This window comes from Arachis hypogaea, chromosome 13 (assembly GCF_003086295.3).
Source record: "Arachis hypogaea cultivar Tifrunner chromosome 13, arahy.Tifrunner.gnm2.J5K5, whole genome shotgun sequence".
In the NCBI taxonomy this organism is placed as follows: domain Eukaryota; kingdom Viridiplantae; phylum Streptophyta; class Magnoliopsida; order Fabales; family Fabaceae; genus Arachis; species Arachis hypogaea.
In genome coordinates this window covers 5,094,719-5,108,001 of record NC_092048.1, presented here as the reverse complement: position 1 = coordinate 5,108,001, position 13,283 = coordinate 5,094,719, and the positions used below count along the sequence as shown (strand labels likewise).

General features: G+C 32.2%; 2 protein-coding genes across 2 annotated transcripts; one reads left to right on the top strand and one right to left on the bottom strand.

Moving 5' to 3' along the window:
* Positions 1 to 279: 279 nt before the first annotated feature.
* On the bottom strand, positions 280 to 3,887 carry LOC112736678 (early nodulin-like protein 18). Its single transcript, XM_025786234.3, has 2 exons — positions 3,413 to 3,887; positions 280 to 1,120 (listed from the first exon to the last, which is right to left on the bottom strand). The coding sequence occupies exons 1-2, from the start codon at positions 3,636 to 3,638 to the stop codon at positions 582 to 584; spliced, it is 765 nt and encodes a 254-aa protein (XP_025642019.1). The 5' UTR covers positions 3,639 to 3,887; the 3' UTR covers positions 280 to 581.
* Positions 3,888 to 8,028: 4,141 nt separating this feature from the next.
* LOC112732482 (peroxiredoxin-2F, mitochondrial-like) lies at positions 8,029 to 8,442 on the top strand. Its single transcript, XM_025781227.1, has one exon. The coding sequence runs from the start codon at positions 8,029 to 8,031 to the stop codon at positions 8,440 to 8,442; it is 414 nt and encodes a 137-aa protein (XP_025637012.1).
* Positions 8,443 to 13,283: the final 4,841 nt, after the last annotated feature.

The window sequence follows — 13,283 nt, the reverse complement described above, 5'->3', positions numbered from 1 at the left end:
TATCAATTGAAAACATTAAAGAAAATAGGAGAACTTAGCAACACAAACAACAATAAAGGATGCAATAATGAAATTATTTCTAGTCTACAAATAATATATATCCTCTTTCACAATCAATTAAAATATAAATACATAAAAATAGGTGTAAAAGTGTAAAATCTATCAAATATGTATATATATATATATATATATATATATATATATATATATATATATATATATATATATAAAAAAAAATCTCTCACTCTCTCTATAGGACTCAACTGCAAGGGAGTTATATGATACCTAAGACAAAGGTATATTAGGTATAAATCCATGGTGTGTAACTATGATAAAACTCAAAAATGAGAGATTTATCATATCAGTATTACTCCACTCAAGTAGGATTATCTTGGATGATAAAAGTATACCCACAATTATGACCAAATATTCTTAATGGTGAAAAATCATGTAGTTATCTTCATATGATAGTTGAAAATTGTTAAATGATAATTTAGTCAAACATATCAAATCATATAACGATTTTTAACTATCAACTTTATAAAGACTATTGCACGTAAATTTTCACCACCACTCTTAGTTTATAACAAGAAAACGACCAATGACAAAGCGAGAAACCCAAATAATTTCATATGAATTTGATCATAAATCGACACAGAATCAGAACTAGCTTTTCCTTTTGCCTTGTTATCATTATCATCGTCATCACCACTACTATCACTATTTTCATACTTGGGGTGATTAAAATTTGCCGGAACAATAGTATCCGGTGCAGCCTCATCATCGCCGGCAACACCGCCACCGGCGCCGGAAGGAGAAGGAGCAGAATCCTCAGAAGGATCCTTAAGGCTCTTAGGTAAACCTTGACCATGAGTGACATTGATTTGGAACCTTTGTCCACTTCTACATTGGTCACCATCATAGTCACTTGAGAAGAAGTAGGTGACACCTTCCTTCTTCAAAGGAACTGACACTGAGATTGAATGTGTTTCTGTGTTTGATGGATTTGATTGAAGCCATTGGTTTGTGTCTTTGTCTTGTGCATCATCATAGTCACATTGTTTGTATGTTGTTGCATTGTATGTTTGGACAACTGAGTGATTGGTGTCTGTGTTGAAAACTTCATGCATCAAAATTGAACAACAAAATCACCCAAATTAGTTAAAAAGTAATTGTTTTTATGTCATAAGAGAAACTATATGGATTAGAGGTATGAAAAATTGGTAATGAACCTAACTATGTAATTTATATGCATAAGTGTAAAAAAAAAAATTAAAATATTTAATTATAATATGGCTTCATTTAGCAACAACCTCATAAAACAAAATAGAGAGATATTATATTGAGATAGTTAGAAATTAAAAAATATTTATTTTTGTTGTCCTATATGGGTGGACAAAAATCACTGAGAAAAATATATTTGCCAAAAAAATATTTTATTTATCTTTCTACCTATCTTTTTATCTAAACATAAATTGTCATTTAATTATCTATGAATTCTTAACTTAATAGAATATTTAACATAATCATATTTTTCACTCTAAGTACTTCAATAGAAAAAAAGAAGGTATCTAATTGGATGACAAAATCTCTTGTAGTGTTAGGCATCAAATTAAGGCTTATGTGAAAAAAGGAGAGAAAAAAATAGAGCTAGTTAAGTGTTCAACCTAGTTGACCTTCAAAGTGTACACTTACTTTGAGATTATATGAAAAAAATATATAGTAAGATCATAAATACTCATATCAAACAACTAATAATTATTGTGTAAGATTAATAGATTATAGAATTGAATAAGATTATTGAAATGAAAGATTTATTGAGACAATAATAACTATAACGGTTCCGCTACGTTATCAACAGCATATCTGTCAATTTCTGCCAACTCTTATTTATAATTGTGTTTTATGGAAGTGTGTTCGTGGATGTGTCTAATAAAAATGTCTTTTTTATAGCTGTATTTAATAGAAGTGTTTTTATAGATATATTTTCTGAATGTGTCTCTTTATATATGTATTTAAAATATATTAATTATTAGACACATCTAATATATTAGACTCCCGGCAAACGCATGTATTTGTTTGTCACAAAAAAAAAGACACATCTACAAATACACTTCCATGAAACACAATTATAAATAAGAGTTGGCAGAAGTTGGCAGATAATATGATGGTACCCTATACTTTTCCTAACTATAATATTGGAATAAATGATCTATTTTCAAACATTGACCTACCTTCAACCCCCAACTGAATGCTCTAAAGTCTAAAGTTATACATGAACATGACTTGTCAATGCCTTTCTTCACTATTTCCACCGTCACAAAATATTCTCATAACATTAAAAAAAAAAAAGTTAAAAAGAAATATTTTAAAAGAAGGAAGCACTATTCAATATCGGAAGAGAATATTTATTAATTGTACCAAAAGAAAAGAATAATGGTTAAGAAAAAGAGTTTTTGTTTTCTCAAATGTTAACAGTAATTTCATTTATTATTTTCTGTATTTCTACACCTTTTGCTAAATGGAAGAAATATTACTTGATTTGAGGCCAACAAAGGTAGGTTTAAGGCTTTAAGCAAATATAAATTAATGCCATTTTCAGATATACATATTCTGCCACATATTATATATTTCAGGATTAAAATATTGGAAATATTTCAAGTGCACCGGAAAGCACCAATTATTTTAACCGTTGATTTTAATTAATATATATTATATATTTTTTTTATAATTCAGATCAACGGTTAAAATAATTAGTGCACCGGTACTCCCGGTGCACTTGAAATGCTTCCTAAAATATTAGAGAAGAGTACAACTTTTGTTCCTGCTCTTCATCATATCTTATCAACCGTACAAAGGATAAAACCAAAGTACAAAAATAAAATTGAAAAAATAAATAAATATTTTTTTCCTATCCAATATTGCTAAAATTTTTTGTCAACATGACAAGATATTATATAATTAGTGTCAAAACTTTTCATCTAAACAAACAACATATCAATGGAAAATTGAAGATAAGATTCAAGGAATTGGCACTTGAAAGCTCATGACATGATAAGAAAACTTACTTTCATAAATGTTATATATATATAAAATTTTAATGTAATGATTGTATAAAATAGTTTTACATGTTAATCTAATTATATAACATCATATTAGTAAAAATAATTATTTTTTACATTAATCATATAAATAATCATTAAAAAACGAATATAATTACACAATTATGCAAAACGATTTACACATCAAAATTAAACTCATATATATATTTCAACCACAGATTTCAAAATAACCACATGACATAATCATTTAGTAACCAAAATTAAAATTTACATGGCCAAAACAAAAAGAACACTGAAGAAAAAGTGAAGATGAAGAATAATCAGAATGATGTGTTAGAAATGAAACTCACTTAAGAAATCACCCAAGCTGAAAACTTTATTGGAAGCCCATTTCTGGTAATTGATCTCAGAATTCATGGTACTATCAAACCATCCTAAAGAATCTCCCACTGTGTAATTCTTGTAAGCATCAACAACAACAAAAGATCCTGAAGAACAAAGTACTATGATGATGAGGATAAGAGTTGAGAACAGAACATCATTTGATGAAGTGGTTCCTCTTCTTTTGTGTTCCATGTTTTGTGGATTTGTGAATGTGCAAAGACACTTAATTCCAGAGATAAACTTGCTTTTTATTATAGGATTGAAAGAGAGAGATTAAAGTGGATGATGAGAATTGAGAAGAAGAGAAAGAATCATGTGTGGACTCTTATGCTGTTCCTGTGCCAGCTCTTTATGTTCTATCTGTTTTTTTTTTCCCACATGAACCCTGGATTTCAGCTGAATTACTAAATTAGTCACACTTGTTATATTGGTCTCAAGAATAAGGTTCTCATAAGAATATTGACATATTAAGGATGTGTTTAAGAATGTTGAAAAAATTTAAAATTTATTTGTATATTCATTTTTTTAAAAATAATCGATTATATGATAATTAATTTTGTTTAAATATTTTAGTTAAAAAGTTATTTTAAGATAATGTATTATGTTTAGATATATATTAAAAAATATTTTTAAATAGTATAATTCTAAAAATAAATTCAAAATAATTGTTTATATAAATATTTGAAATTAAATTGATAAAATAATTTTGATTAAAAAATAATTAAATACTTACTTGTAATCATAGTCTTCAAGATAGTATTTTCCCTTATTATAAGCTGTTTTACAATTTTATTTATTTATTTTTCTGGGTTATCCAAACATGCTCTATGTTTATATATAGTAATGCATGTGTATATTCATAATTCATCTATTATCCATCTATTAATTGATAAGAAGTAAAGTATTTGAAAATTCAAATATTAAATTTAGCAATTAGACCATATATAAATGAGTCAACGACATTATATTTCATACACTTGTACTAAATATATAAACATTTATATTATATAGAATAATTTTTAAATTTTGAAATACATTATTCATAATATAACACATTATATAGTCTGATCTCTATAATTAAAAATGAATATATATATATATATATATATATATATATATATATATATATTTCAACTTTATCTATATTCATGATAAGATACATTTATCTGCATTTATGTATTTATGCATATGCAATTTTAAGTTTATTTTATTTTGAATCTCACAAAATACTATATTAGTATTTATAAGATCACATATCAATCATAAATGATGATTGTAGTCTAATATTTAGTTTTAATTTATTTTAAATTTTATATAATAATATAGAGAAAGTATGAGGAGCCAATGGAATATTTATACAATGTGTACAATGAAGGATTAGGGAGTATTAGAGATATAACTATTAGTGTTACATTTTGTCATCAGCTGAAATTTTTAGGATGAGTGGTATCATGACATAATATTAGAATTTTGGATCCGAAAGCTCAAGAATTCAAGATATGGTTATTTTAGATAGTATGAAAAATCTTTTGAGAAGATGTTTATTATCCCTAACAAGACTCAATAATATAATAATATTTAATTGATTGTTTACTACAATAAAACTATGTCGTTAAATTGCTCTACCATTTTATTTCCATATTGGGAAAAAAGATATTAGTTATTGGCGGTGGGGTAAAAGCAAGAGAAAGAGAAAAAACTAGGATCCAAGTTTCACAAGTTCCCAAAGGGGAAGATCTCAAGAGAGATCAAATGGATTGAAACAAGTTAACAATCACTTCGGATGTCAGAGAATCTCACCATGAAAACTCAAACACGTGGAACCAACTAAAGTAGTTTATCAGTTAGACCATATTTTAATTGAATTTTATTTAAATTAAATATATAATTTAAATCTTTAAAAACACAAATCGAATACAATATATCTAAAATATGATAAAAGTTAAAAAAAAAATATTCCGGTAAATATTTTAATTTTTAATAATGTACTAATAGAACTACTCAATAATAGAATGGTTTTAGATTATCAAAAAATATCTTATTATCTTATCTTCGTTAGACAATTCTATTACAACACCGAAAAGTTGAAAGAATAATTAGAGCAATCCAAAGAATAGAGAATGCATGCTAAGGAATAAAGTAGAAGGGCCTATCATTATTTAATTTTTTGTTGGTATTAGCACATAAATTAATTTAATTAATTAATTATGGTAAAGTACCAAACTCAAGATTTGCCGACAGCTCTGCTTCTATATAGTTTGTTTAATTGTTTTAATTATTTTGTTTGTTATATATACAGAAATAGAGTCACATGGTGAGAAAGTTGGACAATGATCTTTGTAATTTTAATTTTTTATATATAAATTTTAGTTTAATTTTTTTAATTTTATTTTAATTTTATTTTATTGTGTACTCCTCTAATATTTTATCTATCTCCGTCGTTGTATATATATATATAATGTTTTGGTTAGGTTGACAATGACAAATTAAACTTTAAATTGAGACGCTATGTAAATGATAGAATGCCACTCTTTTAACAGCTAATGAAGTTGTTGTGAGTTTTGTTCTTTAGTGCAATACTAGAGTTGTAAACAACAATTTCTATAAAGCAACGAATCAATGCAACTACTTGGATTTGACCTATCTGTTTGACAAGCTTATATTAATAAGCACTGAAAGTGATATTTAAACGGTGATAATGCTATGAAATAATATATTGTTATTTGTTTATCAAAAATATTATTTATATATAAAAAAATTAATTATTATATATTTAGATATAAATATATATTATTTTTTATTGTTAATATATATTTATATAAAATAATAACTGATTTTTTATATACTCAAAACATCATTGTTTATTTTTTGCGAAATCTCGAATTGACTATCGATCAATGCATATTGTTAGTGTTCTTAGAAATGATCACTATAATATTGTGATTACTATAATATCACATATAAAATTATCAATAGATCAATAGATAGATTGAATAGAAAACGAAATGTAAGGCTTCAACAAGGTGAATTTTGAAATATTATTAGAGAAATGTTAGAGGGTTATGATTTTTTTTTATTTTTGGTCAACAGTTAATTAGTAATATTTAAAAGTGTGAGCTAAAAAAATATTATTAGACTGCATATATATATATTGTTAAATTTATGAGTTAACTAGTAAATTCGTTGATGAAATCAGATTGACTCAACTCAAATTTGTATCTTGATTCTTGATAGATGTAGCCGAATTCAAGTAGATTCGAACAAACTCGTTCAAATTCATGAATCTATTTACGAGTTTGAATCTTGTCCCAACTTGATTAAAACGGTATCGATTTGTCTTTTTTTAAAGAAAAGAGTTAGAGAATCAGATCATTGCTTAGTGTTATACTAAGTCAGTAAACATCTAACCAAGAGACTGGACGAGGAAGTTATGTGTTGTTCCACCTCCCCTAGCTCTTTCTTTCATCCTTTGTCACTCTTCTTTGACCGTCGAAGCCACACGCTTCTATGGTCATTCACCGCCGCATTGCCATTCCTACATCCACTTTCTCATCCTCCCTTGTCACTCTTCTCTTTCCAAAGCACGCTTCTACAAAAAATTGTCGTCGCACTACCATTCTCAACTCCACCCTCAATTTTTCTGTGCTCATTTTATTTGCCCGCATCCGTTGTGTACAGTTGTTTATCATCGCGCCTTTTTCTTTTTGTTGAAAGTTGACTTTCTTGTTCTTCTGCGTTCATTCATCTTTTTTCGTTACTTTTACTTCTACATCAGTAGTGCAGTCACACTCCTACTTCATGTAATTTTTTTTAACAAATTATTGCTATCAATCTATGCCTATTTCAATTTACAGGTTTATTATGTTATAGCTTATTATGTGTAATTTTATAAATTATGGTTCATGGTTCTTATTTGTTAGTTAGTTTATGAGTTTTATTAGTTAATTAATGATTTTAAATTTTAATTATCGGCTCCGTTAGGTAGACAACGGAAAATTTATTTGAATAAAGTGAACAATGGATTGGAAATTTGGTCCAATGAAGTTAAAAAAAAAATACTCCACCCAGATTACCCAACAAAAAAAAATCTCATTCATCAGTAATCCAAAAATTTTAACCATTCGTTATACCCTAATTTACCAAAGCACCAACTTCTTCCCCAAACCTTCTGCCGTCGCCGCCTCACCAACCAGCCGTCGGCGTTACTCTCTCCCTCACCGGACATCATCGTCACCTCCTGGGTTCTTCACGCCGTCGCTTGGTTGCCAACCAGCCCCCATCGTCGTCATCAGGATCCTCCTCACCGCCGTTGGTTCGTCAACAAGGACCCTCATCGGCGTCGCTCCTCTAGACCGAAAACGAACGGCGCCGCCAGGCTCCTCCTCCTCCAATCCAATCAAATAATCATCTACTTAAGGATAAAAATAATCATCTGTATACATGGTGAATTGAACATCCAATATATTCTAATTGTATCTAACTAAACCCAATCTAATCAGGTAACCATTCACATAAGAATTAAAATAACCATCCGCATATCTACTAAAATGACCATCCGGCATATTATGGGTTGACCACTAACATGCACAATAAATTTCTCATAGAGGATTCCATCTATGACTATGTTAGGGGAAGGCACAGGTTGCTATTCACGGCTGCGTCTGCACGGATGCGGAAGTACATCGAAAATATTGATAAGTTTAAGGCCAAAGGGATTGTTTCTGTTAGTTGTGTGGCTGTTAATGATCCATATACTATGAATGCTTGGGTAGAGAAGCTTCAAGCCAATAGTGCTATTGAGTTTTATGGAGACTTCGACGGGAGCTTTCACAAAAGCTTAGATTTAGTTACTGATCTCTCTAGTGCTTTGCTTGGAACTCGATCCAAGAGGTGGTCAGCATACGTGGTAGATGGAAAAGTGAAAGCTCTTAATGTTGAAGAAGCTACATCCGATGTCAAGGTTTCTGGCGCAGACACCATTTTGGGACAGATTTAAAGATTATGTTTTGTAGGATAGTTATATAATGTAACGAGTTCTCAATAAAATGCACTCTTTTGTTTCACGCGGTCAGGCCGCAGTGGTATCGGCGGGTGCGGCAACGTCGGTTTGGGAGGACAGCGATGTTTCGACTGCGTCTGAACGGTGTTAGGGGGACGACGACATTATGATGCGTCGGAATGGCTGTCTCTGGCACAGACAATGAGTTTTGGGCGTGAACCGGAGATCGACGACAGCGAGTTTTGGGCGTAGAGGGGAGGACTGTCGGGATGAACGACGGTGTGAGTGGAGAAAGGAGATGAAGGTTGAGATGGAATGAGAATGTGACGGTATATTAAGAGGAGGTTATATCGCCTAACTCTAATAATTTAAATTTAAAAATTGATTATTCTAATAAATTGAGAATATGATTTTAATAATTTATTTAATCTTTTTTTAAACTATTAATTTTTTTCAAAGATAAGTGTTATTTTATTAATATAAAATAAAAGTGTTTCCATAAGAAAGTATAAAAGAATTGGGTATTCCCATTTATCACCAACGGTGACTGAAAGACTAAGAGCTTAGAAAAGAGTAAAGTAAGAGTAAAGAAAATTAACAGCATCTATCAGGTATGGCTCACGAGTTCACGCACTAAATTGCTGGCTTCTTTCACTATCTTTAGTGTCGGGCTTATTACCTTCTCAAAAACACACCGATTCCTCGCTTTCCAAGTGCTCCAACATAGCGCCGCTATGAGGAGGGTCTTTTGTCTACCGTCAAATTGAGCCACTGCCTAGGATAAGACTCATTGCCACCAATTGAAAAATGTCTCTTCTTCTCTCATCCATAGGTCAGGGGTTATTAAGCTTAGGCACCATATTATTGAAGACATGGGGCATTGGAACAAAGCATGAGAAATTGATTCAGCCTTCAACATGCATCTTGGACAAGTAGCAGAAGTAGATGCGAACCGCCTGTGAACTTGTTGCAACACTGAAAGCTTTTCATGAAAACTTTTCCATAGAAAAACCTTAATTTTATGAGGTAATTTCAATTCCCAAATGCTATTCCAGACTCTGTTGTTCTGTATGTTCTGGGGCCTCAATGAAGTAGGAGAATGAAAGAATCCATAAGCAATTTTGTATCCTGACCCAACTTCATACATACCAGATTTTGTCCAGCACCAATTAACTTCATCCTCCTCCTCTGTTGGTTTGATTGAAAAAATTTTATTGCATATATCAACTGAAAAAATTGACTCAATCAGATTTCTATTCCAGCTTCTATCAGGATTTAATAACGCACTAACGTAATACACTTGCAGATTTGGCGGGATTGTGAGTGCATTTTGAGGGACATTAAGGGGCACTGGTGGTGGGAGCCAGGGGTCATGGAAGATGCGAACATTAGTACCAGAGCCTATTTTCCATAACAAGCCTTTCTCGATCACCTTGCGCCCTTCAAGAACACTTCTCCAGCCCCACGACGGTACGCTTCCTATCTCTGCATGTAGAAAATCTGTATATCTGAAATATTTAGCTTTGAGCATTCTTGATAGAGTAGAATTAGGGTATTTCATTAGACGCCAACATTGTTTGCCCAATAAAGCCAAATTTTGCGCCCTTAGATCCTTGATCCCCAGCCCTCCATCTTTCTTCGGTCTCGTCATTGTATCTCATTTAATCCAAACCATTTTTCGTTCTGCGCCTTTTTGACCCCACCAAAATTGCAAGAGCATGCTATGAATCTCAGTCAACAGCGTATCCGGGAGCTTGAAACAAGAGAGTGTATCAATAGGAATCGCCTCCCCCACCGCTCTCAATAGCGTGTGCCTGCCACCTGATGACAATAGACTTCTTTTCCAACCCATAATCCTCTTCTGAATTTTATCCTTGATAGCTCCAAAGGTTGCTTTCTTTGATTTTTGAACTATAGAGGGCAGTCCCAGGTATTTGTCTTGTGCTCCGATATGTTCAATATTTAGTGTCTGAGCAACTGCTAGTCTTGTGTTCTGAGGTGTGTTGTGACTGAAAAAGATAGCCGACTTATTCAAATTGACTTTTTGCCCACTGAAACCCTCATAGATATCTAGAAATTCTAGAATACTTTGGCTTGTATTAGGTGCGCTCTTGCAAAAAATGATTGAATCATCAGCAAACAAAAGGTGATTAACTGTTTGGCATCTCTGATTAACTTGAACTCCTTGAATTAATCTGTTTTGCTCTGTCTTGTGTCGAAAAAGAAAGAGATATGAAGATAGGGGTCACCCTGTCGGATGCCCCTATTTGGCCTAAAATAGCCAAAAGGTTAACCTTCCACAACGACAGAGTAAGAAACAGTCGTTACCAATTTCTTAGTCCAGTTAATCCATTTAGCATCAAAGCCCATCTTATCCATAATATACTATAAGAAATGTCATTCAACCCTATCATAAGCCTTGCTCATGTCTAGTTTAATAGCCATCTCATGCTCTGCCCCACTTCTCTTATTTTTCAAATAGTGCATACATTCGTGGGCAATTAGAATATTATCTGAAATGAGTCTACCTTTGAGAAACGCACTCTGATTTGGGCTTATAATTTTATTCATAATACCTTGTAATCGGTGCACCATAACTTTAGAAATAATTTTATACATAACTGAAGACAAACTGATCGGTCGTACCTGAGTCATGTCACTGGCATCTGGCACCTTTGGAATCAAACAAATTTGAGTATGATTGAAGCTTTTTAGAATTCTGCCACTGTGAAAGAAACTTCTCACTGCCTTAAAAATGTCACCTCCAACTATATCCCAGAAAAAGTGAAAAAACTTAGCTGTAAACCCGTCATCACCAAGAGCACTCTGAGCATGAACACTAAATGTAGCTCTTTTGACCTCGTCCATAGTTACTGGCCTTTGGAGCCTACGGTTCATGGAAGCTATAACCTTAGGCTCCAAATCCTCTAAGTATGGATTCGGATCAGCCAAATAAGAAGAAGTAAAAATATCGCAAAAGTAGTCTTCAGCTACCTTTGCAATATCCTCAAGTTTCGATACAATCTCATTGTCCCTCCCACTAATCTCCAAATTCTGTTCCTTCGCATCCTTGATTGAAATTTATGGTGAAAGAATCTAGTGTTCTGATCTCCTTCTTTTAGCCACTTGACTCTAGATTTTTCTCGCCAATAGCTCTCTTCTTTCAAATATGCCAGCTCCAACTTCTCCTTCAAACTGATAACTTCCTCTCCCCCATTGATTCCAGCCACCCGCAACTCCTCTAGTTTAGCTTGAAGGTCCTCAATTTCTTTCCGGGAGTTTGCTTTGTGAGTTTTCTACCATTGAACTAGTCTATGTCTACAAACTTTCAACTTTTGGGCCAAGGAGAATATAGCCGAGCCTACAACTTCCATTCTCCACACTTCACTGATAATTCTCTTGACATCCTCTTCTCCACACCAACGTTCCTGATATTTAAACCGCCTTTTACTATGCCATGATTGAGGTTCGGTTTCCATCAAAATTGGAGCATGATCCGCCTGTTATCTAGAGTTTTCTAGGATTTTCTAGGGCTTTCTAGGGTTATCTCGGGTTATCTAGGGTTTTCTAGGGTTATCTAAGGTTTTAAAGATTTTTAGGGTTTTCTAGGATTTTTTAGGGTTATCTAGGGTTTTCTAGGATTTTCTAGGGTTTTCTAGGATTCTCTAGGGTTAACTAGGATTTTCTAGGGTTATCTAGTGTTATCTAGGGTTTTCTAGAGTTATCTAAGGTTTTCTAGGGTTATTTAGGGTTTTCTAGGGTTATCTAGGGTTGTCTAGGGTTTTTCTTGGGTTATCTAGGGTTTTTTATGGTTTTCTAGGGTTATCTAGGGTTTTCTAGGATTTTTTAGGTTTTCTAGGGTTTTCTAGGGTTATCTTGGGTTCTTTAGGGTTTTCTAGGGTTTTCGAGGGTATATAGGAATTTCTAGGATTTTCTAGGGTTATCTAGGATTTTCTAGGATTATCTAGGGTTTTCTAGGGTTATCTAGGATTTTCTAGGGTTACCTAGGCTTTTCTAGGGTTATCTAGGGTTTTCTAGGGTTATATAAGGTTTTATAGGTTTTTAGGGTTTTCTAGGGTTTTCTAGGGTTATCTTGGATTTTCTAGGGATATCTAGGGTTTTCTACGGTTATCTAGGGTTTTTTAGGTTTTCTAGGGTTATCTAGGGTTCTTTAGGTTTTTCTAGGGTTTTCAAAAATTTCTAGGGCTTTCTTGGGTTATTTAGGATTTTCTATGGTTATCTAGGGTTTTCTAGGGGTATCTAGAATTTTCTAGGATTTTCTAGGATTTTCAAGGGTTTTCTAGGGTTATCTAGTGTTTTCTAGGGTTTTCTAGTGCTTTCCAGAGTTTTCTAGGGTTTTCAAGAGTTTTCTAGGTTTTCTAGACTTTTCTAGGGTTATCTAGGGTTTATTAGGATTTTTTAGGATTTTCTAGGGCTTTCTAGGGTTATCTAGGGTTTTCTAGTATTATATAGGGTTATCTAAGATTTTCTAGAGTTATCTAGGGTTATCTAGGGTTATCTTGGATTATCAAGGATTTTCTAGGGTTTTCTAGGGCTTTTTAGGTTTTCAAGGGCTTTCTAGGGTTATTTAGGATTTTCTAGGGTTATCTAGAGTTTTCTAGGGTTATCTAGGGTTTCCTAGGATTATCTAGGATTTTCAAGGGTTTTCTTGGTTTTCTAGGGTTATCTAGGGTTATCTAGAGTTATCTAGGGTTATCTAGGGTTTTCTAGGGTTATCTAGGGTTTTCTAGGGTTATCTAAGGTTTTATAGGATTTTTAAGATTTTCTAGGGTCTTTTAGGATTATCTAGGATTTTCTAGGGTTATCTAGGGTTTTCT

Bases quoted from the DNA above. Each gene is read 5' to 3' on its own strand.
- LOC112736678 (XM_025786234.3), bottom strand. From the start codon at position 3,638: ATGGAACACAAAAGAAGAGGAACCACTTCATCAAATGATGTTCTGTTC. The intron at 1,121-3,412 runs GTGAGTTTCATT...TGATGCATGAAG, and splicing joins CAGCTTGGGTGATTTCTTAA to TTTTCAACACAGACACCAAT.
- LOC112732482 (XM_025781227.1), top strand. From the start codon at position 8,029: ATGCACAATAAATTTCTCATAGAGGATTCCATCTATGACTATGTTAGG.